This window comes from Vulpes vulpes, chromosome 14 (genome assembly GCF_048418805.1).
Source record: "Vulpes vulpes isolate BD-2025 chromosome 14, VulVul3, whole genome shotgun sequence".
Classification (NCBI taxonomy): Eukaryota; Metazoa; Chordata; class Mammalia; order Carnivora; family Canidae; genus Vulpes; species Vulpes vulpes.
In genome coordinates, this window is record NC_132793.1 from 17,608,648 (window position 1) to 17,635,250 (window position 26,603).

Below are 26,603 nucleotides of genomic sequence, written 5' to 3' on the forward strand. Positions count from 1 at the left end.
CAGAGGTAACCATGCATGCAGGGCCTTGGAAACATGAAAGAATTGAAATGTTGCAAACTAGTTCTTAGAAGAGAAACAAAGATGCCTGTCTATGAAGAGAGAAATAAAAATGAAACCAGTTAGGGAGATAAAGAGGAATTCTACGCCCTTTGCCCCATTTTCCTGACAAAATCAATAAGGCAATAATCATGGCTTTTAACAGCCCTTCCTTAACCCCGGCTGACGTCGTTTCAAGAAAGAGCTGTTGGCCCAGAGATAGCCACCCAGGAGCTCGTGCATGAAGATGGTGACAGTGTATGGACCACCAGTCAGTAGCCTAGAATAGGACACAGAGATTCCCCAGATCATGAGCTCAGTGCTGGGAGGAAAAGAGGTATCCTAGTCTGAGTTTCCCCAGTAGACAGTAGACTTCATGAAGGTAGAGGCCAGGTCTTACTCCTCTTTCTTCTCTGAAGCATCTGCAGTATAGTATATAAATAGTAAATATTAATTGAATTACAAAGTCCTGGCAAAAATCTTTGTGGTTAAGAATAGTTCTATCCCTAAAAAGCAGCATTTCTTAAAGAAAGGCACCAATGTAGTAAGACTCTCAAATCGCTGTCTCTGTAGTGGCAACGAGTATCTGCCTTAAAATTTAAGTTGACTCTTTCCCAGGAATCTGCTGTTTCCATTTACCTTCCTGCGTAAGGCAGTGGTTCTCAAATGTGACATGTGTCAGAATCACCTGGAGAGTCAGTAAAGAACATTAAGATGCAGGCTCATTGACACAGGACAGGGCCCAGGGCCTCTGCATTTGACCAAGTTCTCTAGGAAATTTGAATCACTACCAACGTTTGAGAACTGCCATCCTAAAATGTGTCTTTAAAAGAGACCTCGTAGCTTTTCATGGGGATTTTTAAATGGTGCTCTGTGACTCTACACACAGACACGCACTCAACTATTCCGCCTTGATCAGAGTTCCTGTCACAGACAAATACCCCCATCTCACTGCCATCTGATTTTCTACTCAGCTTCCCCAGAAGAACTCATAAATTACAGTCTATTTAGTGACATGGTCGCAATAATATTTGCTCTCCTGATGCCACTCTGAGTAGATGTCATTAGTCATCCTCTCCTGCCTTCTCTATCCACATTTATAATCCCTAAGGCATGTGCTTTTCAGCACAGAAAGAGGCGTTCATTGCAAGCTTGGCCTCTGCCAGGGCCACTACTAACTCATATAGCTCCTTAAGGTGAAACAGCAAGAGGTACACTGTCTCAAGATACTTGTTGATAATATATACAGAAATCTATCATACCTACCAGATGTCTGATGCTCCCTCAAGACTTGATGCTCTTGCATTGTGCGCAACCAGTGCGGCCATCCATGGGAACCCTTGCCATCCATCAGCTAGCCATGGACTTCAGTAAATGTGGGTGTTTACTGAACTCATGGACCTCCGTTGAGACCAGACCTTAGGCTTCCAATAGCTCACAAAATTCTTTTGCACTTCTGGAATGCTTGGTCTTACCTGTTTCTATGGTGAACAATTTGTTATGGTTTATCTAGGATGGTCTCAGTTTTAAAATGAAAATCCTGTATGGCCCAGGAAGTCCTTTGGTCCAAGGCAAACCAGGATGGATGTTGTAAGGAACCCCCCATCTTTGGTCTTATGACAATAAACTGGATGTTTGTGATCAAAGGGAGGCAGAGAGTGAATTCTGGAAGTAAGCCATGGGCACTTGAGAGCACATCCTTAGTCAAGACTGGGACAGAAGAGCCTCCAGACACCTATGTACCAGGCATGGTATGAGGAACCCATGACAGTTACCTCGGGTAGTCACTAATCATCACAAAACTCCATGGGGTGCATTTGTGTTTCAGTTTTTTTTGTTTGTTTTTATTTAAATTTAATTTGCCAAAAAAAATTAACTTGCCAACATATAGTATAGTACATCATCAGTTTCAGATGTAGTTTTCAGTAATTCATCAGTTGTATATAACACCCAGTGCTCATCCCATCTTGTGCCTTCCTTAATACCCGTCATTTTTCATTTTTCAAATGTACATGCTATAAAATCCATTTTGGGTGGGGGAGGTAGGGGTATACAGTTCCATAAGTTTTAACAAATGCACAGAATCTTGTAAACACCAATCAGCAAAAAATTCCCTGTGTTGTCCCGTATAGTTAAACCTTCCCTTACCTCTAACCTGAAGGATGTTGGATTGTTTGGTTTTTTTTTTTAAGCGTGATAGGCTATAAACCATTCTTAGCGCTCACTATACTGAGCACTGAGCCTAGAAGTAGCCACTTCCTCTTTGCCTCCACTTCGCAGGTGCAGCAGAGCAGCCGCATCTGTGGTGCCGGCAGGTCCGGCATCTACAGGGCACCCATTCCCACCCACCCAGCCTGGAGGCCAGGCTCAGAAACATGGCAGGGCTGTGAAGGGTGTATTATTGACTTAATTTTCAGGAAAGTTCATTGAGACTTAGAGTGATGAAATATTCACTCTAGGCTGTCTGCCTTTTGCAAAGCTCTGCCTTTTCCCTGACTCCTGTGCACAGTTGGTGGGCAAGAGGTATTCTTGACAAGATAAATGAATGAAGGACCCAGGGGAAATGGTGCCTCCTTGGTGAGGACTCTCTGGAGTCTTCCTGCACCAAGAGATTGCAGTGGTGTGCAAGGATGCAAGGAAGTCCTGGCAGGCTGGCCTGCACTGGGAGGAAGTAAGCCCTTGGCTGTGCCCTGAGGTGGCAGCCAGGAACTGCCTGGTCAGCATACCGTGGGCCTGGTTTTGCTGCACCCCAGGGCATATCCTATCCAATTATCTCCAAGGATATAGTCAAACCACAGGGAGTAAGAGGGGCATCATAAGTGACAGAGTCTGCTGAAGATAGTGGGTGAATGGGTAAATGAAATGGACCAAGACGCTCTCAGCCTTGGATTGGAGGTGAGTTGCTCTGTGCTCTGAAGTTTCACTATTTGGGAATAACTGAAGGAGGCTTATTTACACAGAAGAGTGTCCAAAGAAGAATGGCAAGTTTCAGAAAGGACCCTCCTGTCTCAGGAGGGCCAAAGCTACAGGTAGAAGGAACCAGCCAGGCATCAGGGGCAATCCTTGGTGAGAGCAGAGAACTAAAGTAGTAAGTGGGGAAACTGAGGTAGGTCGTACCATCCTATGGACTGACTTAGCACAGCAGGGCCTAAAAAGCCATGACCTCCAACAGGATCTCTCTAGGTACATGGAATGTCTGGCTTTCTGAGCTCCACGGCTAAGAGCAAGGCTGGATGGGTGACTGAGTGGGTTGCAGCCACAGGGAGGGTTAGTCTGGAGTAGATACCAGATCTTATCCTAAAGTCTAGGAAGTCTATCAGCAAGGATGAAAGGAGGGCTCACCAGAGAACTCTCAGGGTTCAGGGAGAGCTCTTAGCCACTGGCTCAGCCTCCTCATCTTAAAACACGTCCAAAGCATTTTCATTGATGTAGAGTAAAATTCATATTCTTGGTGGTGATTCACCGACTCCCATTGTGCACCGCACCCTCTCCATCCACATTATGTGTCACTCGTTCTTATTCTCTTGACCCCAGAGAGCCACCCCTTCAAGCTTCAGAACACACCAAGCTCATTCCACCTCAGGGCCTCACTTGCTTTTCCCTCAGCTCTTGGAAGGGATATTCTGGAATATTCTTCCCCCAGCCCTTGCCATGGCTGGCTTCTGCTCATCATTTGGTGTTCAGCCTGAATATGTCAACGAGAGACAAGTAGGAACATGCCTGGAGTTAAAGCTGGGTTAAAATACTGCAGGCCATGTCAGGAAGAGGATGTGAGAAAGGACTCCTAGGCTGTGAGCTGCATTGGATGATTTGGGCTTTGTTCTGGAAGTGGATATTGTTAGGAAGTGGTAAGATTGGGGACCTTAATAAATCCCAACTCTAAGAAAGGGACACAGGACAGAGGTCTAAAGCAGTAAGTGGCAAAGAAGCAACAGTCACTCCTGTTAGCCAGGATAGGGAAATGTTTGGTCATGTTTTGTTTTGTTTTGTTTTGTTTTGTTTTGTTTTGTTTTGTTTTGTTTTGGCTTGGACAATATTCATATTGTTTCTGTCTTTAGTTAGGACTATGCAGTGATCCTGTTTTTGCTCGCCCCATCCTGGTCTCAGAGTAGCCTAGTCCAGTGTTGGCATTCTGTGAAATTGTTCGTGTTCAATGGTAAAACACCAAGGTCTAGCTGTGAGTGCCAGGCCAGCTGCTGGAAGTCAGGGGCCAGCTTCTTTACTCCTCAGATGTCACCTTTTCAAAAGGTTCTGTGCAATCCACTCTATCTAAAGCAGTCCCCTGTTCCCAGGCATTGTCTATGCCAGCACCTTATTTATTTGCCTTTACAGCAATGATATATACTGGTTTATAAACAGTAATTATCTTGTCTGTTTATTTATTATCTGCACCTTCCCACAACTAGAACAAAGTTCACAAGATGTTATGTGCCACATCCATTGCTATTATTTCTAGGACCTAACACAGTGCCTAGCACCCCAGATGGTTGCCATGAAAGGGAGGGAGAGAGCAAGGATGGAAAGGAGGAGGAGGAGTGGAGGGATTCACTCAATTTGTATTCTCAGGCAAGTCGTTTCCTGTTTCTAGACCTCACTTTGCCAATCTCTAAAGTGAGGCAGTGGATTTCTCAAAAGATCCTTGCAGGTCTGACTTTTGAGGATTCTATGAATATCACAGCTCAGACCTCCAGGGATGAGGACGTTCCCAAATGCATCCTTTAGGACATCCCCAAATGATTGCCTTAGAAAAGCAACACTGTTCAAGAGTAGCAAACATTTCCACACTCAGAGAAGAGTGTAAAAATAGAGCTCGTGCTCTCAGGAGAAGAGAATGAGAAGAGGAAAGCGGAGATTGATAATGGATGAATATAATGAGATGGCAATTTTGGTTTGAAAAGAATGTGATTAGCTCCTAATGACCGCCGCCATTCCCTGGTCAATCTACTGTAACTAGCCGCTAATGTAAAAATAATGCCCCTCGGCTGGCTCACTTTGAAGATGGAGATGAGTCTCCCTTTCATACTTTTACCTCCTCGTATTTTTTTTTCCCTTCAAGAGATTATCCCCTATTACATCGCAGCTCCCTCAAAAGGGAAATGGGTATATGATCAAAGTTGGCCAGTTGGGGGTCATTACTTCTCACTCCTGGGTAGCTCTCTTGGGCCTTGTCTCCTCCAACTTGGTCAACAGCATCACAGCCCCAAGGCTCACACCTTCTCCCCCAGCCCCATCAAGGGATGCAGAGGCTCCCAGGGCTGTGGCAGGGGCCCACATGGTTTCCCAGAGAAAGGCTACTTTTCACAACTGCTTTGTTTAGCTTTAGGATTTTTCAAAGGATACCTGCATGCTGGTGCATCCTGAAAGGCATGGCTTGGATGTTGAGAAGACCCCCAAATTTGCCATTTAAGGACTCCAGGAGTGGACAGGGATCTTCATCAAATCTCTGTAGTGTCACAGCACAGAAGATGTATGCTAATTCTGTGGGGCCCCCATGGAGCAGGGCAAAGACAAAGTACATAGGGACAGAGGAAACAAAATACTGCCCAAACTGTCCATCAGTGAGACAGGAAGCATTAGGAGGTTGTGGGCTCTCTGTCACTGAGGGTCTCTAAGTAGCAGGTGCCATGGACCAGCTTATCCACTGCCTAGAAGGCCACTGTGGGAGGGAACACAACCAGATAATTTTCAAAGTCTCTTATACCTCTGAGATTCCAGAGAATGCACAGAAGCCACCTCACCCACTAGTATTTTCAACCATCTGTCCAATCCATTCATTTATTCCAGAGGGGATTCGGCCTGAAGTACAGGCCAGTATTGAGCTCTAGAGATACAGACATGAACAAGGTGCTGCCCTTTTCCTGGAGTAGCCCATCATCAAGTTGGAAGACCAGACTTTCAAATTATTAGATATAAAGTAGTCCATCTAATAATAGAAATGACTGACTAACTGGGGATGAAGTGGGGTGGTGGGAGGGTTAGCAGGGAAGGTTTCACAAAATGAAAGATGTTTGAGCTGGGTTTTGTTTTGTTTTTTAAAGATGTTATTTATTTATTCATGAGAGACACAGAGAGATGCAGAAAGAGAGGAAGAGACACAGGCAGAGGGAGAAGAAGGCTCCATGCAGGGAGCCCAACGTGGGACTCGATCCCAGGTCTCCAGGACCACACCCCAGGCCGAAGGCGGTGCTAAACTGCTGAGCCACCCGGGCTGCCCTTGAGCTGGGTTTTGAAGGATAGGTAGGAGTTTACCAGGCAGACTCAGGTAGAAGAGAATTTCTTTTCTTCTCTGCACAGGCAGAGGGAACAGCATGTGTAAAGTCAGTCTCAGAAGTTTGAAACACCTGAGTTTGTCTGTGGCCTTGCATTTAGGTCCTTATCTTTGGACTAATAATATAAAGGCAAGAAATGAAGCTGGAGGATTGTGTGGGGTGAAGTCATTAGGGACCTGGTATCAAAGACTTTGGAATTTATCCTGAAGATAATGCCAAGGGGAGTAACTGGGTCCTATTCACATTTTCGAAAGATCTCTCTGATTACAGTGGAGAATGGATTGGAGGGGACAAAACCAAAGCAAGAGAAACCAGTGAGGAGACTCCTGGGAAAGTGTTTCTCCAGGTAAATTCACTATTTGCAAGAACTGTGGCTGTATATTAGAATCACCCAGGGAGTTTAAACACTGCTGATGCCTGTGTCCCATCCCCTAAGGGTCTGACTGAATTTAATAGGGCTGTGGCTTTGGGAGTTTTAAAGTTTCCCCAGATGATTCTAATGTACAGCCTTAACAAAAGCTCCAGCGGACTGTAACCTAAACCCTAGTACATGGTAGGTACACAGCAGATTCTTCCCCAACCAAATAATTGTGAGAATATTTAGAGTGTCCTATTCTTGCCTTCTTACCATTTTGAGGTGGATATAAGTGAATGAACAGTTGACTTTTATCACACAAGTTTCAGGTAGAAAATCCACCCCTAGAATATCAGCTTAAACCTTGAAAAGTCCAGCATACCAGTGAGACAAGCACAGCCCATCATCAGCCTGACAAGTTGTCTGAAACAGCTGGTGCCACCAGGCTGGAGCAGGACAATGAGGCCCAGGGTTGGAATCTGAGTACTTAGAGTTACATGCAAAAGCAAGAACCATCTGCAGTCTAGAGATGTCCTAAGCTGGTGACAAGGTGGATGAAGGGTGATGGTCATTTGTAAAGAGGAAGAAGAGGATGAGGAAGAGGAGACAGGTCCTCCATTTGTAAAGTGAGCACTTTCTTGTCTCCATGCTTTTGTCACACTCAGATTTAGGGCAGGGATTGGTGCTAGAGAGTAGCACCTGCTTAGCTTTCCTCTGGGATGCTTAAGGGTTTGTGACACACAAAGATAAAAATTCCGATCAATCAATAGCTGGGAAGACATTCTAGTACCCCAGTCTGAAACTCTGGGAAAACTAAGTGGAAGAACACAGCTTAGCCAGGCAGCCCAGGCAAGGGCCTCCTACCCCATCTCCATTCGATCTAGAATGACTAGATAGCAGAATGAGCACTAAGTTCAACCTACCCAAACACTGCATAGTTGAGGTTCGTGGTCATGCTTCTAGAAAAAAGGTTGGCAAGGTACAGCCACAGGCTAAATCCAACCCAACACCTATTTTCGTGAGGTCTTATTAGAATGTAGCTATGCCCACTGGCTCGCATTTAGTTTGTGAGTGCAGTCACTCTACAACCAGAGAGTATGAGTGGTTACGGCATGGAGTACACGGCCTATGCTGCCTGTCCAAAGCCCATATGCTGCCCACTCTCTGACCCATCTCAGAAAGTTTGCCGACCTCTTCTCTAGAAGACCCACCCATGTTGGTTTAACACAGGGGAGATTGGAAGCAAAAAAAGGGGGATACTGTGCATGAGCTGGGCTTTTAGTAGACAGCGGTCCTGCCTGCCTATAAAACACAGCCCACTGATTGGTGGCACTTGTGACCACTGGGCTTACAGACTGCTTGTTTAGGCTGAACCTACAAAGGGATGGATGGGCAAAGGCAGGCCAGTGTAATAAGATGAGTGGATGCTCCTTTTCCCTGCACCACAGACATCAAGCTGTATAGACGGAAGGTATTGCAAACCCAGCCTCAGAAGCAGTATGGGGGGCCTATGAGCCCACTTTGCTGGGTACAGGGTGGAAGCATGAATCCAAACACAGCCCAACCTTCATGCTTCTGCAGCTTTCCTACAGCTGTTCCTGCTCCCTTAAGTGCCCATCTTCCTTCTCTGTACCCTCCCATTTCTATAACACTTGGCTCATAACTGTTGATCATTCCACATGGCTGTTGACTTGTCTGTCTCCTCCTGGGTTGATGACTCTCAGCCCTTCTCTCCCTCAGCTCTGACTGTGAACTTCTATGTCCAACCTCCTATTCAGCATCTCAGCTTGGATGTCAAATAGTCATCTCAAATATGGCTGCTGATGCTGTTGTTACTGGGTGGAATGTGTCAAGCTGTACACTGCACTCAGCAAGCACTCAGGTGCTCTTCTAAGCACTTAATGGACCCAAAACACAACACTTCATTCCTGCCCAGTTCTTTCTCCCCATGTACTTCTTCTCCATCTCCGCAAATGCCACAGCTCTCCACTCAGCTCTTCAAGCTAACAGTCTAGAAATCAGCCTTCATGCCTCTTTCCCATCGTAGTCCATACTTACAACAGATGTGGTGGCCTGCCTGTGTCCCCTCTATACTCGGCATTCCCACGCATGCTTACCCAATGCCCACGCTCTGGAAGCACCTGTGGATTGTTGCCCAAGGACTTTCTGAAAGAATATGCACCTTACCTACAGAGCATGGCAGAGGTGCTAAAGGATTTCCTAAGTCAATCAATCAATCAATAGTTGATGGGAATTAGTGGGTAAATACCCCAACATGAAACAGGTCTGTGAGATTAAACCCCAGGTATACACTGTGGTGACTTACTGAGGTACTCTGTACTGACTTCCTTCCCTCGATTGTGTCACTTCCCCCACTCTTCCCCTCCATACTCCTTAGGGCTGCCTCCCAAAGAAGATCTCATATTCAAATCCTTGTTTCCAAGTCTGCTTCTGGGGGAACCCAAATCTACAATATTCAACCAAACATCCTGAAAATAATCACTTCTTACTACATCTGCTGCCACCATCCTGGTAAAGGGTCCAAGGTACCGTCATCTCTTACCTGGGATATTGCAACAAGTTCCTAACTGGTCTCCTGACTTCCCTGCCAGGCCTCCTAGAGCCTATAGCCCATACATGAGCCAGAATGTATTTTGTAAAACATAAATCAGTTCAGCAAGCTGCACTGCTCAAGACCCTCCAATGGCTTCCCATCTCACTTAGAATAATATCCAACTCGTTACCCACGACCACAGTGCCTTATATAGCCAGTCCAGATGCTCCCACCACTACTCTCCCTGCCTCACCCTTGAATACGGTCATTGGTTACCACTTTTGCACCACCTGTTCCCTCTGCCTGGAAAGCACGTCCTGCTTTTGGCCCAACTTTTTCACATCAATAGGAGTTAGGTTAACTGTTACTCTCTCAGAGAAGCCCTACAAGACTATATAATCTGAAGAAATTCTTGTCCTGCATCACTATCCATTCTCTCTGCTTAATTTTCTTCACAGCACTTTCCAAAATCTGAAATTTTATACATTTGCTCTTTGACTTGTGGAATCACCCAGTTGCCTGGAAGCTCAAAGGGGACTTTGTCTATTTCTCTATATCCTAAGTACCTACAAAAGTGCCAAATACATATTAGGGACTCAATAAATATCTGTCAGACGAATAAATGAGTTAGTAAGCAAATGACTCTGCCACAGGGCCAGATTTGAGCTTATGACACACAGAAGGAATCAATAACATTTGAGTCAGTGAATGAGTAAGTCCATGGAGGGGCCACGTCTATTTCTCCCTAGGCCACATCCAAGTACACAGAGTCCTTTACACTGAGTTAACCATCCCAGTGGATCTGATTTCCCCCTGGCACATGGATAAAGCCCCTATCTCAGGCCATTCTAACTACTCTATCCTTCCTTTTTTAGGCCTTACCAGAAGGGCAGACAGCTTCGTGGGACACAGCCAAAGAGGACGAAAACCGCAATAAGAATCGATATGGAAATATCATATCCTGTAAGAACTCTGAGGGTTTGGGGAGCAACCAGCTCAGGGTTCAGAGGAACCCAAGGCTATTCTGGTGACACAAGAGGGGTTTAAGGCATTGTGGGTTTAAGGCATCATGACTGCTGCTGGCCCCACTGCAAGGGGGGCAGGTGTTGTAAGGTGAGTGTCACCACACAGGGCATGCATGGGCCAAGACACTTGGTGGCACCAGACCTGCAGGAGGAAAGCATGTTTTGTCAGAGGTAGGGGAAGCATGCAAGGTCATTGCCTTTTTCTCAACAACAGCTTTAACATTCCTATAATAACCCCTTATACATGGTTTGATGAAGGCAGTGTTGCAGAGCAGTTAAGAGTTCTATGGAGTCAGACCACCTGAGCTTCTATCCCAGTTGTGGGGCCCTGGGAAAGTTCCAGTTTCTTCCCTTCAAAGCGATATAAAGACAGGGCCATTTTATAAAGGTATGTAGCCCTTTGCACAGTGCTTGGCAGCATTACTCTTAGCCATAGAATTAGTTTCTTGTGGTCACTGATGAGCAGTACAGATATATAATAACATCTTATTTTAATCAGAAATCACTGAATCCCCATCTGCAGACATGAAATGAGCTGGGTTGGTGGGGAGATGCACATAATCTGATGTCCATTTTGAAAAGATCACTAGGGAGCAGCCTAGGTGACTTAGCAGTTTAGCACTGCCCGTCGGCCCAAGGCCTGATCCTGAAGACCCGGGATCGAGTCCCAGTGTCGGGCTCCCTGCATTGAGCCTGCTTCTCCCTCTGCCTGTGTCTCTGCCTCTCTCTGTGTGTCTCTCATAAATAAATAAATAAAATCTTAAAAAAAAAAAAAGAAAGAAAAGAAAAGATCACTAGGGTAGCTGATTGGGAGGGTGGATTAGATTGGGAGAGACTGGAGGCAGAGGGACTAGCCAGGAGGCTACTGCAGTGGTCCCAGCGATGGATGGTGAGGCCTGAACAAGGGTAGTGCCAACATTTGTGTGTGACTGTGCATAATTTTCAGTGCTAGACTGTGAGGGTGAGAGATACTACAGTGGGACTGCATACCAGACATAGGTCACACAGTATTATCACTGCCAAATATTGGTATGTACAGCCTTCAAAGCAGCATAAATATAGAGAGGAGAAAGTTACCTCATACAAAATGTTGAGCACATGGTCTGATTAGAACAAAAGTTGACAACAGCCTTTGTCTGCCATGGTGTACTCCACCTGGACCTTTGGATATCTCACCAATTGTGTGCAGAGCATTTCTAGCCTCAGCTCTCAGGATTACCCCATCTAGCCAAAAACAGAGTGGGGGGGGGAGATCCCAAATAACAAATTATTTCTAGCACACTTCAGTGTTTTGTTTTGTTTAACTGTCTAGACATTGCCTAAGAAAAAAAAATTGGAGGAAGAAAGCGTAAGATACAGGCAGCTTGCAAAGGAAGAAAGAGGCAGAAGTTTTAGCTTAGCTGTTTCCTGTGCTGATTTAGGCATCGGCTATGAATGGTAGAACTAATCAAAAAACATTTATAATTTGTCTCTTGGAAGAGAGTAATGCAGGCAGCAAGATTTCTTGCAAGTGAAGTGTTGGAGATGCTCGAACAATCAGGAAGTGTGTTATTAAGACCCGTGACGCGTGGGCCTCTGCTGAGCCAGGCTCTGCTCCCACGGAGCTGGGCAGGCGGCTGCTCATTCTGGCCATCCTCTGCTCGAGCACCGTGCATACCATATCTTACAATATCTGGCCACTTGTCCGTCCCCCCTTTCAGACTGTGAGTTTAGATAGGGGCCACTAATTAGGCTGTGAGACCTTAGGTGATCATGCCAAACGTTAGTCGTCTCTGTAAAATGGGTACAACAATGTCTTCCTCCCAGGGGGTTGCACAGATAAGAAAAAAGATAAATGGCTAGAGCACAGTGAAGAGACCCTGCCTCCCCAAGAGATAAGGATATCCAGCCTGGGCCAGGTATCCATGCAAAAGCCACACCCGTCAATCTTCCAGACATTTCTGCACATCCTCAGCAGCCAGCACCTTTGCCCGAGCTATTGTCAGCTCTTACCTGGACCCTGCCCAGCCTTCTTCCTGCTGCTGCACATCTAATCTGACCCTCAGCTTCCACCTATCTGATCTCTGACAGAAGCCAGAGAGACCGCCTCAGAATGGGAATTGGATCGTGTCACTTTCCTACTGAAAACCTTTCAAATGGCTTTCTTTCATTTCTTTTTTTTAATATAAATTTATTTTTTATTGATGTTCAATTTGCCAACATATAGAATAACACCCAGTGCTCATCCCGTCAAATGCCCCCCTCAGTGCCCGTCACCCAGTCACCCCCACCCCCCTGCCCACCTCCCCTTCCACCACCCCTAGTTCATTTCCCAGAGTTAGGAGTCTCTCATGTTCTGTCTCCCTTTCTGATATTTCCCACTCATTTCTTCTCCTTTCCCCTTTATTCCCTGTCACTATTTTTTTATATTCCCCAAATGAATGAGACCATATAATGTTTGTCCTTCTGGGATTGACTTATTTCATTCAGCATAATACCCTCCAGCTCCATCCACATCGAAGCAAAGCACTCCTTATGCAAAGGCCCTCAGCCACCTCTCCACTCCTATTTCATACTGTCCTCCCCATCCTGGTTTCCCCCATTAAGCCACACTGGTCTTTATCCAGTCCCTTGAGCTTTCTTTCACACCACAGGGACTTTGTACATTCCTCTCACTCTATCTAAGTGCTCTTCCCGCCTCACTTTGCTCTACTAAATTCTACTTATTCTTCAGATCCTTCTTGGTCACCACATCCTCAGGGAATTCTTCTGACCCTCCGAATTTGGCCAAAACCCCATTATTCACTCTTTGGGCACAATACCTATCTTCTCCTTAACCCTCATCAGCATTGTGATTTGAGAGGCATTTGGATGACTGTTGGCTGACTGTTTTCATCACTGGAATAGATGTTCTGTGACAGCAGGCAGATGACTGTACTTCTTGTCCCCAAATCTGGCATATGGTTGGGGCTCAGTACAGAGGAACTAAATGTTGGAAAGCAGACTCTCTGTAAGACCCCGAAGGGCTTCCGCCATGGGCCTCTCCCTTCTGGCTTCACAGATAAAATAGAGAATAGTCAGGGAGCAGGGAGGGAAGCAGACTGGCACATAATGACACAGGGAGCAATGATATACCATTGCAGAAGCAAGATGCTCCTGAGCTTGAGTGGGGACCGAGAGTCGGGACACAGAGACAGACAAGACGAAAACCTTCCTGTCCCCCATGATAGCTGAGTCTCAGAAGGGTAGCAAGGGAAAACAATGAAAGGGAATGTACTCCATCACTAGGGGCGCAGAAGATGCTGCCGGCACCTGTCCCACCCACACCCCATGGCCTCACCACCTGGTGTGCAGTGACACCAGCAGGCAGCCTGGCATCCAAGGCTGGGACTAGGGTGAGCAGACAAGGCACCCAGCATGCAGAATTCAAGGAGATGCCACACTCAGCTGCAGGATACCAAGAGCAAGCACCTTGCAGAGGTGGGTGCCCTGGGCACCTCGCTTGCTTTCCCCTCATGCTGCCCTGTCTGCATCTCTTTGCCTGAGGACTTGCTCCAAAGCCAGGGCAAGACACTCTGTGCAAAAGGAAGTGTCTCTCTGGCCTGTGGCGTCGCCCAGCTCCTCACCATCCCACTGAGGGCATGTTCTACACCTTTCCCAGGGTTCCCACAGGGACTGGGCCACAGTTTCCCACTGTAGGAACTGGCTTAAAATCCCCTCCCTTAGGGGCTGCCTTCTCTCAGCCGCCTCACTGCCTCTCTCCTGCAGAAACCACATGCATTGGGATCCTCATCTTGCATCTCCTTCTGGGGAAACCCCCCAAAGGAGGTAGAGGGAATTCAAACAACTAACGATACCACATTTATTTTTTTTAAGATTTTATTTATTTATTCATGAGAGAGGCAGAGAGAGAGAGAGAGAGAAAGGCAGAGACACAGGCAGAGGGAGAAGTAGGCTCCATGCAGGGAGCCCAACGTGGGACTCGATCCCGGGTCTCCAGGATCAGTCCGTGGGCTGAAGGTGGTGCTAAACCACTGAGCCACTGGGGCTGCCCCACATTTAAAAAAAAAAATTTATTTATTCATGAGAGACCCACAGAGAGGGGCAGAGACGTAGGCAGGGGGAGAAAGGCTCCCTGTGGGGAGACCCCGGGATCACAACCGGAGCCAAAGGGATCACTCGACCACTGAGCCACCCAGGCACCCCCCAATAATACCACCTTGACAGGCTCAAACAAACCTGAATCTCCTTTCTAACTTAAGGGTCAGTAATTCTGCAGTACACTGCAGCCTGATTGGGTCTACACCCAGAACAAAAGGAGACCAGGATCAGGCAACCTGTGCATTCAAAAGCCCTAAAAGACACCGAGGAACCAAACAAAGACAGAGTCCTGGAATAAAAAGAGAAACTGCCCCGAGGAGTGGAAAGTGTTCCTGCCCTTGTATGTGTCCCTCCCCAAGGCAAAGTCTGCTGTGGCTTGATAAATAGAAATATTCTTGGCACCAGAAGAAAACCAAGTGTGATTAGCATCTTAAGGAACCCAGAGCTCTGGAAGGCTGGAGTGCAGGGGACAAAGGCCCAGGCCAGGAGGACAGAAAAGATTAAAGAGGAGAAGGAGGAGGGAGGGCACTGCCTACAAATGAAACAATGAAGGAGAAACCTTGGCTAAATCAGCCCTTTCTTCCAAATGAGGCTGTTTAGAATTTGGTAACAGAGACAGTGGGGCTCACAGGGGTGGGAGGACAGGGAAGTGAAAGGGAAGGAAGTGAATGGAGATCCAGAACAAAGAGTTCTTTGCTTTCAAGCAGCTCTGGGGCAGAGACTGGGGAGGAGGGGAAATTTCAAGAATACCCCAGCGTTCCCACGTGGATGTTCTGGAGGGGGCCTCCTGTGCTGCCAGGCCTGGGAAGAAGTTATAGGGAGGAGAGGAAGTGATCTCAGGGGTTGCAAATGTCATCAGCTCCGCCAGGGTCCCAGCAGGAAATGTGACCCTCAAGGAGGGGGATTTGAAGAGAATTTAATCAAGTGATTTTTGTTTAAAGGGGTGAGCTAGGTTGGTGTAGGGAGCTAAAAAGGAATAGTGCAGTCCTCAAGGCTCACTACCCCAAGGAGAAGCTACCAAGACCCCCCAGAAAGAGAGATGGCCTAACAGGAGGTGTGGCCTTCAGTGGCATCGCTGTCAGCCCACGGTCACCTCAGCAAGCAGAGCTGAGGAAATAAGGACATTGGTCGAATCCTCTTGGTCCAGTTCCTGCAGGTGCTTTCCATTGGCTAAACCCAACCTGAAGCCAGAGGACGAAGTTAGTCCACAGACCTAGTCCACTGGGCCCAGCTGTACTAGAATATCAGACCCGGGGGACAGGTGGAGCCAGCTTCTAGTCTCAGTTCTGCCCTTGACCCAGTGCATGACCTTTAAGCAAGGTCACTTCATCTCTTTGACCGTCCTCAGTTTCTCCTGTCTCAATGTACGAAGGACAGATTAGGATGAATGAAGGATGGATGACTACTGAATCCAAATCCATGTAGAGACTTCTAAACCCAGATGAGACTTAGTCCAGCCTCTTTGAGTTCACAGGTGAGGAATGATGATCCAGAGATATAGAGTCCCTGGCCTGGGTCACATAGCGGGTTTGCGGGACACTCATGACCAGCGCTCCAGGCACGTGCTGCCAGGGTGCCATGTGCTTCCAGGCAAGGCATACTTCTGCATCAAGATGCATCATGCTGTTGGGGGAGGACATGCTAAGGGCTCTGACCTCAGAACAAATGGCCAGCTGGAATGAGCTCTTCAGAGAGGCCATTCTCAATTCCAGGGAGGAACTCAGGTTCAAAACAAACACAGAAGCTTTTCTCATAATAGTTTCTCTGCTGATTCCTAGGGAGATGGAACTAGGATGACAAAGTGGGCACTTTGTTCAGTGCTCCTGACTCTCTGTCCCCCTTCTCCTTTGGGATCTCTGAGGGCAGCCCGTGCCTGGGTCCTACAGACAGCTCTTGGTACAGAAGTCATCAGTACCCTGCTTCATCAGAAGACTTGTTCTGGCCACAGGAGCTCTCTCTGCCTGCCCATAGAGCAAGCCTGCTGAGACCTGAACCATCCCCCACAGTAGCCTTCAGCCCTCAGGGGCTGACTGAGGAGAGTGGGTATGTGAGCATCCTGGCCCATCTCCCCTGAGGCAGAAAAGCCTGCTGGATCTTCCAGCAGGACAACGCCATAGTTGTCTGAGGTGGTAACTGGCTTGATGACAAACCCCTTCCCAGAGTCCTTCCTTTCTCATCCCCTTCGCATCCCCCTTCCCACTTCCAGGGATCACCTTCCATACCAACTACTTGAGCTCAAATCCTTATCTCAGATCCTGCTTCCAAGGGAACCTGAAATGAGAAAATTTCCTTCTCTCCAGAAAATTCCCTCAGTGGAATGTGGGCTGGACATCCTGTTTAGGATGAAGCAGAAAATGCATCAGGTAGTCCCCTATGCCTCTGCCTTCTCCCAGCGCTCTGCCCCTCCATGCTGAACCCCTCTACCCAACCCCCCCGCCAAAGGCTCCAAGGAGGTCCCTGCAGAGGGGAACCAACCACCCATCCTCAGCCAGCATGGAAAGGCCAGAGCAAGGAGGTGGAGGGACTGCCAGGCTGTTTCCCTGTCCTACCCTCTTCCTTGATAATGGTAGTTCAATCAAGATTGAATATGCAGACCTTTACCTTCAATGAGGTACCCGGGCAGTCTCCGTGGAGCTGTATGCCTCTTCCCTCTCCACTCGTGCAAGATGATGGCATTAACATTTCCAATCCTTCTAGGAAATGATTTTTCAGCTCCACAGTTCATTGTAATGAGCCAAATCTCTTTTCTCTGAAAAATTGCACCTTTTCTTTACCCTCCTGAGTGCCCAGAAGACGGGAAGAAAGGACATCATATATCCAAGTGATAGTCTCTCCCCAGCCCCACCTCTCACAAGTGATTCTCTTCTTAAGTGGATTAAGGAGGAGACCCGTTGATTTGTTCATTAGGTTACCTTTGATGGGCAAGGAGGAGAGGAGAGGTTGTGGTTTGTCTGGAGGGTTGGAATAGCACACAGAAGGAAAGCCCCCTCTCCTCTGGGGTGGGAGTGGGAACACCATGGGATGGTCAGTGTTGGAGTAGGAATTGGCACAGAAGGAGCATGGGGGCAGTGGGACTTGGGGTTCCAGGAGGAATAGGGATCCCACCACTCTATGAGAAAGTCCTTAATCTTTTATCTTCTGAGTTGTTAAATTTCTTAGAGCCTTGAGTTTTTCATCCATAAAATGGGGTGATGATGATGATGAGATAGATAGATGATAGATAGATAGATAGATAGATAGATAGATAGATAGATAGACACACACACACACCTCACAGGGTTACTATGACAATCAAATTGCATAGCACCTATTAGCCCTCTAAAATAGTACCTGGAACGTCGTACACACTCCACATAGGTAAATTCCTCTGCCTCGCCACCTAACATAAGGTGGATGTCTAGTCTCAGGCTCAATTCTAGAAGGACCTTTTGGTCTTTCCCAAGACAAATTGAAGTGAATAACAAGGGCATCCCAATGCTACATAATTGAACATTGATCTGCATGCTCAAACCCAAGCATGCATCAGCTTCTCCTAGAGGGCTAGTTAAAATACATATTTCTGGACCCCACACCGGAGTTTCTGATTCAGCAGGTTAGGGCTAGGACTCAAGAATTTTTATTTCTAACAAGCTCCCGGGCATCACTGATGCTATTGGTTAAGGGACTACATTTTGAGAACCACTAATCTAGAATAATAATTCAACTGAATTCACATCCTTGTGTTTGATTTGTTATAACATACCAGGTGCCTTCATATCTTCTTTTAATCCTTGCAGTCCGTCTGCAAAGGTAGATATGATTTTGATGTTATAGTTGGGTAAAGTGAGGCTCAGAGGAGGAAAGGAACTTGCCCCAGGTGATGTGGTTAGTGTGTGACTCATTTCCCACCTGTCTCCGGCGTCTACTTGATCCCTTGGTCTCTCCTGCAGAAAGCAGAATCTGGGGACAGAACAGAATGGATCTGCAGATGGGGTAAGGGATCAGCTATGTGGAAAGCAGGTATTTGAGCACAGGATCCAGGCACACCTTGCCAGTTCTGGGTAAAGAGCCTTGAGTCACAAGCCAGGTTGCCTAGAATCAACTCTATGGCTATTAAGCAAAGGGCCTTGCCCCTTTCTGGTTCTCAGCCTTTCAGACACAAATATGAATTCAATTATTAAACAAATCATTATTGAGTATCTGCTATGTGCCACACACTATAGAGCTCGGTGACTAGGGTTCCCTTCCTTACTTTTTAAAAAAGATTTTATTTATTCATGAGAGACACAGAAAGAGAGGCAGAGACACAGGCAGAGGGAGAAGCAGGCTCCCTATGGGGAGCCTGATACGGGACTCAATCCCAGGATCCTGGGATCACGCCCTGAATCAAAGGCAGATGCTCAACCCTTGAGCCACCAAGGTGTCACAGGTGCCCTTCCTTAAATAGAATGTGAAAGGGAGCCACAGGTTAATCAGGTAGCCACAGAAATACAGTTGTTCTAAGAGTTCTGAACAGGGATCTCTCAGAGTCTGAGGTGGAGAGAGATCATAGGAAACTTCCTGAGTAAGGAACATTGAGCAGAGACCTGAAGAATGAGATGTTGCCAGACTTGTGGAGGTGGGTTGGGGGTGTTCTTTTACATGTGCAAAGGCCCTGGGGTCAGAGCAGATACTGTGCATTTGAGCAACTGAAAAAAGTGTAGTTATCAGCATATAGTATGTGGGAAAGGGAGCATGAGGCTAGATTGGGAAGTGGGTCCCAAACCATCAGATCATGCAAAGCGCTGTGGGCTTTGTTCCCTGTTAGTGGTGTCCTGAGCCGATTCATACCAGCTTGCAAGAACAGATTGTTAAATTTTTAGGAATTTTGTGAGCTAGTTGATGCCATGTTGGTAGCTTGAAATTAGTCATGGTGGGAGTATTTATACCACAGGAATCAGCAGACTATACCGATCAGGGCCTCTTTTTCCCTCCAGAGAGCTGTTTGCTAAACATTTAGCAGCATACCGCTGGTCTTTATCCTAAAATGACGAGGAACATATTGATTCCAGAGGGATGGTGTTTCTGTTCCCCTAGAGTTGTATTCCGGTCTCTGCGTCTTTGCAGTGATGTCTCCCCTCCACTGGCTGCCACCAGCTTTCTCCTCCCTGCAGGCCCCTTCTTGCCCATCTCCCACCTCAGCTGAGAGCCAGGTGGGGCCAGCCTCTTCTCACCTCACCGTGGAGGAGTTTGCTTCTCCTCTGTGTGACTCTTCCCGGCTCCTTGTCTGGAATATCAAACGGGGAGTACTAAATTAGCTGTTTTTCAGGCTCGCGAAATGTAGATAGAGCATAATGAACGTTCTGGGCTGCTTGTAAATTACCTTGTATAAACTCCTTCACATCGCCCGCTGCCCCATCTTTCTCTATGCGCCTGTGGATAAACACAATTTTTTATCCTTCTAATTATATAAAGTTAGAAGAAGAAGAAGGGGACACAGAATAATATTAGTATCTCCCAGAAGGAATAAATAAACCATGAGGACGCTGCTACTCCATGCGGTGCCTTTCTGGTGGGCCTTCAGCTGAATTGTGCCCTTTCGAAAATACACACCATAGCTTTGCCTCTGCAGCACGTGGATTTACATCTGGTACAAAAGGGCCAGGGGGGGACACCACATTTCTAAGCATCTCAGCCCTCAGCCTCATGTTCAGCCCAGAACCATTTATTAAGTACCTGCTGCATACCAGGCACTGTTTTTTTTTTTGTTTTTTGTTTTTTGTTTTTTGTTTTTAGAGCAGTCTAAGGTTTCAGAAGAAGTGAGCAGAACGTACAGAGAGAGTTCCCATATGCCTGTTTCCCGCCCACATTCAGATTCTCGAATTATTATCACCTTGTGTGCTATGTTTGTTAGAATTAATGAACCAGTATCGATCCATTATAGTTAGCTAAAGTCCATAGTTTACACTAGCATCTACTCTTTGTGTTGTGCAGTTTGGTGGGATTTGAAAAATGTATAATGACACGTATCCACCATTATAGTATCAGTGACAGTGTCACTGACCTGAAACACCCCCGTGTTCCATCCAGCTGTTCATCCTCTCGCCAAGTCCCCAGCAACCACTGATTATTTACTGTGTCCCTACCAGAATGTCATAGAGCTGGAATCACACAGTGTGAAGCCTTTTCTCACTGGCTTGTTTCACTTAGCAGTAGGTGTCTATGTTTCCTCTGTGTCTTTTCATGGTTTGATCATTCATTTCTAAATAATCCCTGAATTGTATTCCATTGTGTGGGTATACCGATTTGTCTATCCATTCATCTATTGAAGGACATCTTGGATTTTTTCTTCTAAGTTTTGGCAGCTATGAGTAAAAGTGCTATAAACATTTGTGTGCAGGTTTTTGTGTGGATGTAAGTTTTCAACTCATTTGGGTAAATACCAAAGACAGCAATTGCTGGGATCATAGGATAAGAGTATGATTGGTTTTCAAAGAAACTGCCAAACTGTCTCCCAAAGTGGCTGCACCATTTTGCATGCCCACCAGCAACAAACCGAGAGGTCCTGTTGCTCTATATCCTCACTAGCATTTGGTGTTGTCAATGTTCTAGACTTGGGCTGTTCTAGTAGCTATATAGAGATATCTCATTATTGTTTTAATTTGAAATTCTCTACTGATATATGATGTTGAGCATTTTTTATGTATTTATCTGATCTGTGTACCTTTATAGCAGAGGTGTCTGTGCAGATCTTTTGCCCATTTCTTAATTGGGTTGTTGTCTTGTTGCATTTAAGAGTTCTTTGTATAAGAACAAGTACAAGTCCTTTATCTGGTATCTTACAAATATTTTCTCCCAGTCTGTGGCTTGTCTTTTCATTTTCTTAACATCCTCACACTTTTCATGCCTGCGTTTCCTCATTTAATCCCCCCAGTACTCCGTGAGCTATATGGTATTGGTTCACTTTCCTAAGCAACCCAAGCTAAGAGAGAGCAATTGACTTACTAAGTGATAGGGCTAAGGTCTGAACCCAGATCTGACCCTCAGCTCCCTACCTTGCATTATCAGTATATCCCACTTGCCATAGGTTAGCCCTCTGGGAATGAGTGTTGATCACTGCATAATAAGAATAGCATTTCGCAGCCCCAGAAAATAGAGGTATCCTATATTTGGATGCCCTGCAGAGCCCAGCATGGACACTTGCATCTAAGTGCCTTAATACGGAATGGATAGCCCTCTGTAACCTGACCCCTGCCTACCCCCTCTCTCTCTTCTCCTGTTGGCTAATCTTCCCTCACACTGTGTCCATAAGACAGGAAATGGTTTTCCACCTCCCCACCATGCTTGCTCTTTCTGGAGCACTGCCTCCACTCTTGTCTTCCCTCTGATGGAAAGACCCGTCCTCACTGTCTACTAGTCAAGTCTTACCTCATTTTTTAAATTCCTCATTCACATACTGCTTCACAAAGCCCTCCTTTTTCCACTTTCTAGATCTGGAAGTTGGACTTCCATGTACAGTCTGTCTCCCACACGACACTGACAAATTGCTTAAGCATGAGTATCATTTTGACAGTACTTCCTGGGGCGCCTGGGTGACTCAGTTGTTTAAGTGTCTGCCTTCGGCTCAGGTCCTGGGATCAAGCCCTGAATAGGGCTCCCAACTCAGCAGGGAGCCTGCTTCTCCCTCTGCCCACCGCTCTTGCTCTCTCTCGCTCTCTCTCTCTCTCTCTCTCTCTGTCTCTCAAATAAAAATAAAATATTAAAAAAAAAAAAGAAAAGAAATGATGTACTGACAGTACTTCCTCAGGCCATTCAACCAGCCTGCACATAGTAGGTTCTTCATGAATGGATGAAGACACGATACCAACAAATACCATCATTTGGCGGGTAGAGGCCGCTTTCATCGTTAAGGATATTTAACTTAAATAAGTTTGTTTCTTTGGGGTTTTCAAAATCATTTTTGCTTCCAGATTTTAACTTTCATTTTATGTTAAAGAAAATTCCTTCTCAACATTTTAAACCAGAATCTCTGACTCCAGTGCTATAGACCCCCAGGGGCAGTCATAACTCAATAAACAAAGGAGATTTTTGAATCAATAAGTTATTAGTGAGACCAATGAGTGAAAGCACAATGTGCATTTTGACTTTTTTAAGGCTCATAGTTTTTGAAACTGCTGGTAACAGGGCTTCCTTAACAGTCTCAGCTCGGAGTCGGGTGCTAGGCCTTGTCTGACTCCTTCCTGGAGCGGGGTGGAGGCCCCCCTGGGAAGTCCCACTTCTGAACACTGCAGGATCTGGGACCAACCATTTGCACAGACTCCAGAAGCAGTGCCTATGGGATGCTAGAAGTCCAGGGGGGGCAGCACCATGTGTGGATGGAGCGGGGGTTCAGGTTCAGACAGACCTGAGATAGAATCTCAGCTCTGCCACTTGAGGCTGCATAACATTGGGGATGTGCTTAACCTCTCTGGGCCTCTGTTCATCTGCGAAATGGGAAGAATAAACATACTCCATCATCACTGTATTATTGGGGTAATCTACAGAGCAATGTTGAGGAATAAATTGATCGAGTAAGATTACATATGTAAAGTCATACCTGCCATGAACTCCAGAAAAGTGAACTTCAAACTCTTGACTTCATGCCCCACTCCCCTACCACCCAAAAGGATGAGTTAGACATCCCTGCAGCCCTTGCCCATGAGGAGTGAGAAAAGTGGCATCCGGTGTATCTCTGTGTCTATCATAGTGCCCAGCACTTGCTCAATGAATAATTTTTGAATTATTGTATTAATGGATATGAAGTAGTGTCCTGTCCAGTCCTGGACCCATTCCTTACCTTCTCATGTTCAAATTTTTCTCACAGGGAACTGACACCTGCAGATTCCATTTCTCACTTTCTTGCTAGCTAGTGTCTGTTTGGCTTTGGCCAAGGATGTGCACTGGTGGGAGATTTGAAGTCAGGGAAAGGAAGAAGCCCACTCTGTCCCAATCATCGAGTCCTCTTTTAGCAGCGGGAGAGGCCACTCTTTTTTTCCAGCTCCCACCAGAGAGGCTTACAGACTCGTTTCCATGGGGGGGTCCCAGCACCAGCTCTGATAACCTCGCCTCGGCCCTCTGCCCTGCCATCCCCAGTGAGGCATGTCTCCTTGCTAATGCTGATCTCTGAGTTACCACACAGCCTCTCTTTGGCTTCTCGGCTCTTCCATCACTGGCTAGCCACTTCTCTGTCATTAATTCCCCACTGCTGTGTATACTTGTAGCAGTTCCCAGTATCCTGCTTAGACCCTTCTTTGGGAGCAGGAATATCTGAGCTCAGAGTTAAGAGAACCTCACTCTTTCAAGTTCTAGCATGCATGGACCATGGGGGCAGGCAATCCTTGTGAGCCTCAGTCTCCTCATTTGTAATGGGATCTACACTAATTGTCTCACAGGATCACTGTGAGCATCCAATGAGATGATTTATTCATACACTCACTAAGGGTTTGTGGAGTGCCTGCCACATGTGGAAGCACAGAGGATGGAACAGGGAGTGAAGCACTAATGTCCCTGTTCTCAGGGGCTTCTGGGTAATAGTTGATGTACCTGTGAACCGCAAAGTGCTGGCTCAGTCTTTTTTTTTTTTTTTTTGTAAATTTATTTTTTATTGGTGTTCAATTTGACAACATATAGAATAACACTCACTGCTCATCCCATCAAGTGCCCCCCTCAGTGCCCGTTACCCAGTCACCCCCACCCCCGCCCACCTCCCCTTCCACCACCCCAGAGTTAGGAGTCTCTCATGTTCTGTCTCCCTTTCTGATATTTCCCACTCATTTTTTCTCCTTTCCCCTTTATTCCCTGTCACTATTTTTTATATTCCCCAAATGAATGAGACCATATAATGTTTGTCCTTCTGGGATTGACTTATTTCATTCAGCGTAATACCCTCCAGCTCCATCCACGTCGAAGCAAATGCTTGCTGCCTCAGTCTTGGCAGGATATACTGACCCAACCTCCTGACTCTGGGGACACTGACCAGATGCTCAGAGCCCTCCAGCCCCCTTGCTGGGAATCCTAACCCTATCCTAGAGCAGACAGTGGATGCGGAGACATGCAGTGATGGATGACAGTGACCTGGACAGCAAGCTGAGCCCCTCCTCCCACTAGACCCAGCCAGGGTTTCTGTCTGTGTGTGTCTGTTAGCATGTCACAGCGTACTTTAATTAGTTGTAAAGGATTAGCCTGATTCTTCTGCACAAGGGTTTTTTTTTTTTAATGGTTTTTATTTGATGTTATTTGAAGTAACTGTGCCATTGACTAAACCCTGCAAATCTTGTTTATGCCTGGATTGTGTTTGAAATGGTATTCTCCGTAACACGTTTTTAGTTATTGATGACCTCTTTTATACTGATGGAGCCAGCTTCACTTGAATGAATGTATTGATAACAATATGTGGCCAACAATCTATTTGCAACAATTCTCCAAGAGGCAAAAGAAAAGCATTTGTGCACATGTGGAAAATAGGTAAATTTGCCATTTTTAAGCAATAATGAAAATGGAGCATATTACTTCGGATCTGACACTTCTCGCCTCCGGAGTGTTTTGATCTTTCTCTCTCACTGCCCTGTAAAGAAAGTATTTCTACTGCCCTTTTAATGACAAAAATCACTAAGACTTAAAGAAGCAGGAGACTCACCCATGTAGGTAATGGCAGCATTAGAAGGGCAGGTGGAAAAAAAAGAGGAGTACACACAGTACTTTTTAAGGCACAGTAATCTCCCTAAGCCTCAACTGCCTCATCTGTAAAAGGGGATGAAGATGGGGTGGGGCCAGCGGTCAAACGAGAGAGTGAGTGAGAAGCAGCATGATGCCCATACTACTAATACATGGTAGCTCTGCAGGAGGGCAGTGCCCCTCACCGCAGGCCCCTTACCACCACCGCCTTGTTTTCTCTTCTCTCTCTGTAGATGACCATTCCCGGGTGAGGCTGCTGGTGCTGGATGGAGACCCGCATTCTGACTACATCAACGCCAACTACATTGATGTGAGGATCTTCACGGGGCTGGGTAGCTGGGCTCTGGGGTTGGTTGTAGCAGGCCCGAGACCTGTGGCCATCCCCCAGTTTCTCCCCGACAAGGGGGCCTTCCCAAAACATATCCAGAGAGGTCTGGCTCCTCCCTAATTTGTGTGATTAGCATAACCCATGTTGATTTTCTGCCTAAAGCTGCATCCTCTTTGGGGCTGGCTGGAGTAGCCTGCTCTGTGGGCTCCCAGGACAGTTGCCTGTCTTGTTCATTCACCCATTGATTCATTTATACATGTGTCTGTCCATCCATTCATTCATTTGAAGGTATAGCTATTTATGCAACACAAATTTAAAAGTGCCTGCTGTGTGCCAGATGCTCTGGGAACCATAAAGCTAAAGGCGCCATGGTCTCTACCCTTTAAAACCTGAGCAGGAAGATAAGCTATGCACATCAATAATTCCAGGGCAAACTGGAAAGTGGTAAGTGTCATATGTTCAGATAAAATGCTGCAGGGATTCAGAGGTGGGCGAATAAAATCACTTCTTCCATCAGGAATGCAAAATGTGATATGTTCCAAAGCTTCAAGCACAGGATGAATTTAAAATTAAAGAGGAAGAAGATGGGCTTCTGGTTAGGGCAGCACAAGCCAATATGTCGCAGGGGAAGCAGAAAGTATGTAGCAGCTCAGGTTGAAGGGAGCAGAGGCTATATCATGGGAACAGTGGAAAGTAAGTTTTGAGCTAGATCATTGGTGATTCACTATCACACGTAGAAAGCCGGACTTGACTCTGTAGACAAGAAAAAGCTATTGAAAGTTTTTGATCATGGAGGTGACCTGTTCAGAGCAGAGCCTTGGAATGATTTATCTATCACCAAGGGCAAGATAGATCCAAGGACGGAGAGTCTGGGATTCAGACACCCTGGTAGGAAAGGGGCTGCTTCACCAAAGGAGTGAGACAGTTTGCAAAGGGTGAGCACAGCCATCACAGACAGATGTCCTGTCATAGCCGATGCAAGCCAGGCTTCTCAGGACCTCCGCTAGGGGCCTGAGGGCTTGATGAATGAAGGAGATCACCTTGGTCTCTCCGATGCCCAAGTGTTTTTATAGACAGGCTATGAAATGGAGTGGTATGCGTTTGAATTCCCCATAATCTAGGCTGATCCAGATGATTCATTGATTCAACAAATATTTATGGAGCCTTGCATTAGTCATTTGTCTGTTTGCTCTCAGATATGTTTCTTGTCCTTCCCCGTTCTGCTTTGCATTGTTTATATGATTGTGTATGTGAGAGAGAGCGTGCCTTTGAGTGTGTGTGCGTG

At 46.4% G+C, this 26,603-nt stretch overlaps 1 protein-coding gene and 1 non-coding gene across 24 annotated transcripts in view; one reads left to right on the forward strand and one right to left on the reverse strand.

Moving 5' to 3' along the window:
• The window catches only part of PTPRT (protein tyrosine phosphatase receptor type T), a 1,025,198-nt gene that overhangs the window by 936,410 nt on the left and 62,185 nt on the right, over positions 1-26,603 (forward strand). For all 23 annotated transcript variants that reach the window (XM_072735832.1, XM_072735811.1, XM_072735820.1 and 20 more), the window contains 2 exons: positions 10,090-10,177; positions 25,224-25,300. In XM_072735832.1, coding sequence (XP_072591933.1) covers positions 10,090-10,177; positions 25,224-25,300 — 165 coding nt within the window. The remainder of the gene's footprint in view (positions 1-10,089; positions 10,178-25,223; positions 25,301-26,603) is intronic.
• Positions 2,228-2,361, reverse strand: LOC112928285 (small nucleolar RNA SNORA43). The gene has a single exon (XR_003236728.1). It is a non-coding gene; the product is annotated as a small nucleolar RNA SNORA43 (small nucleolar RNA).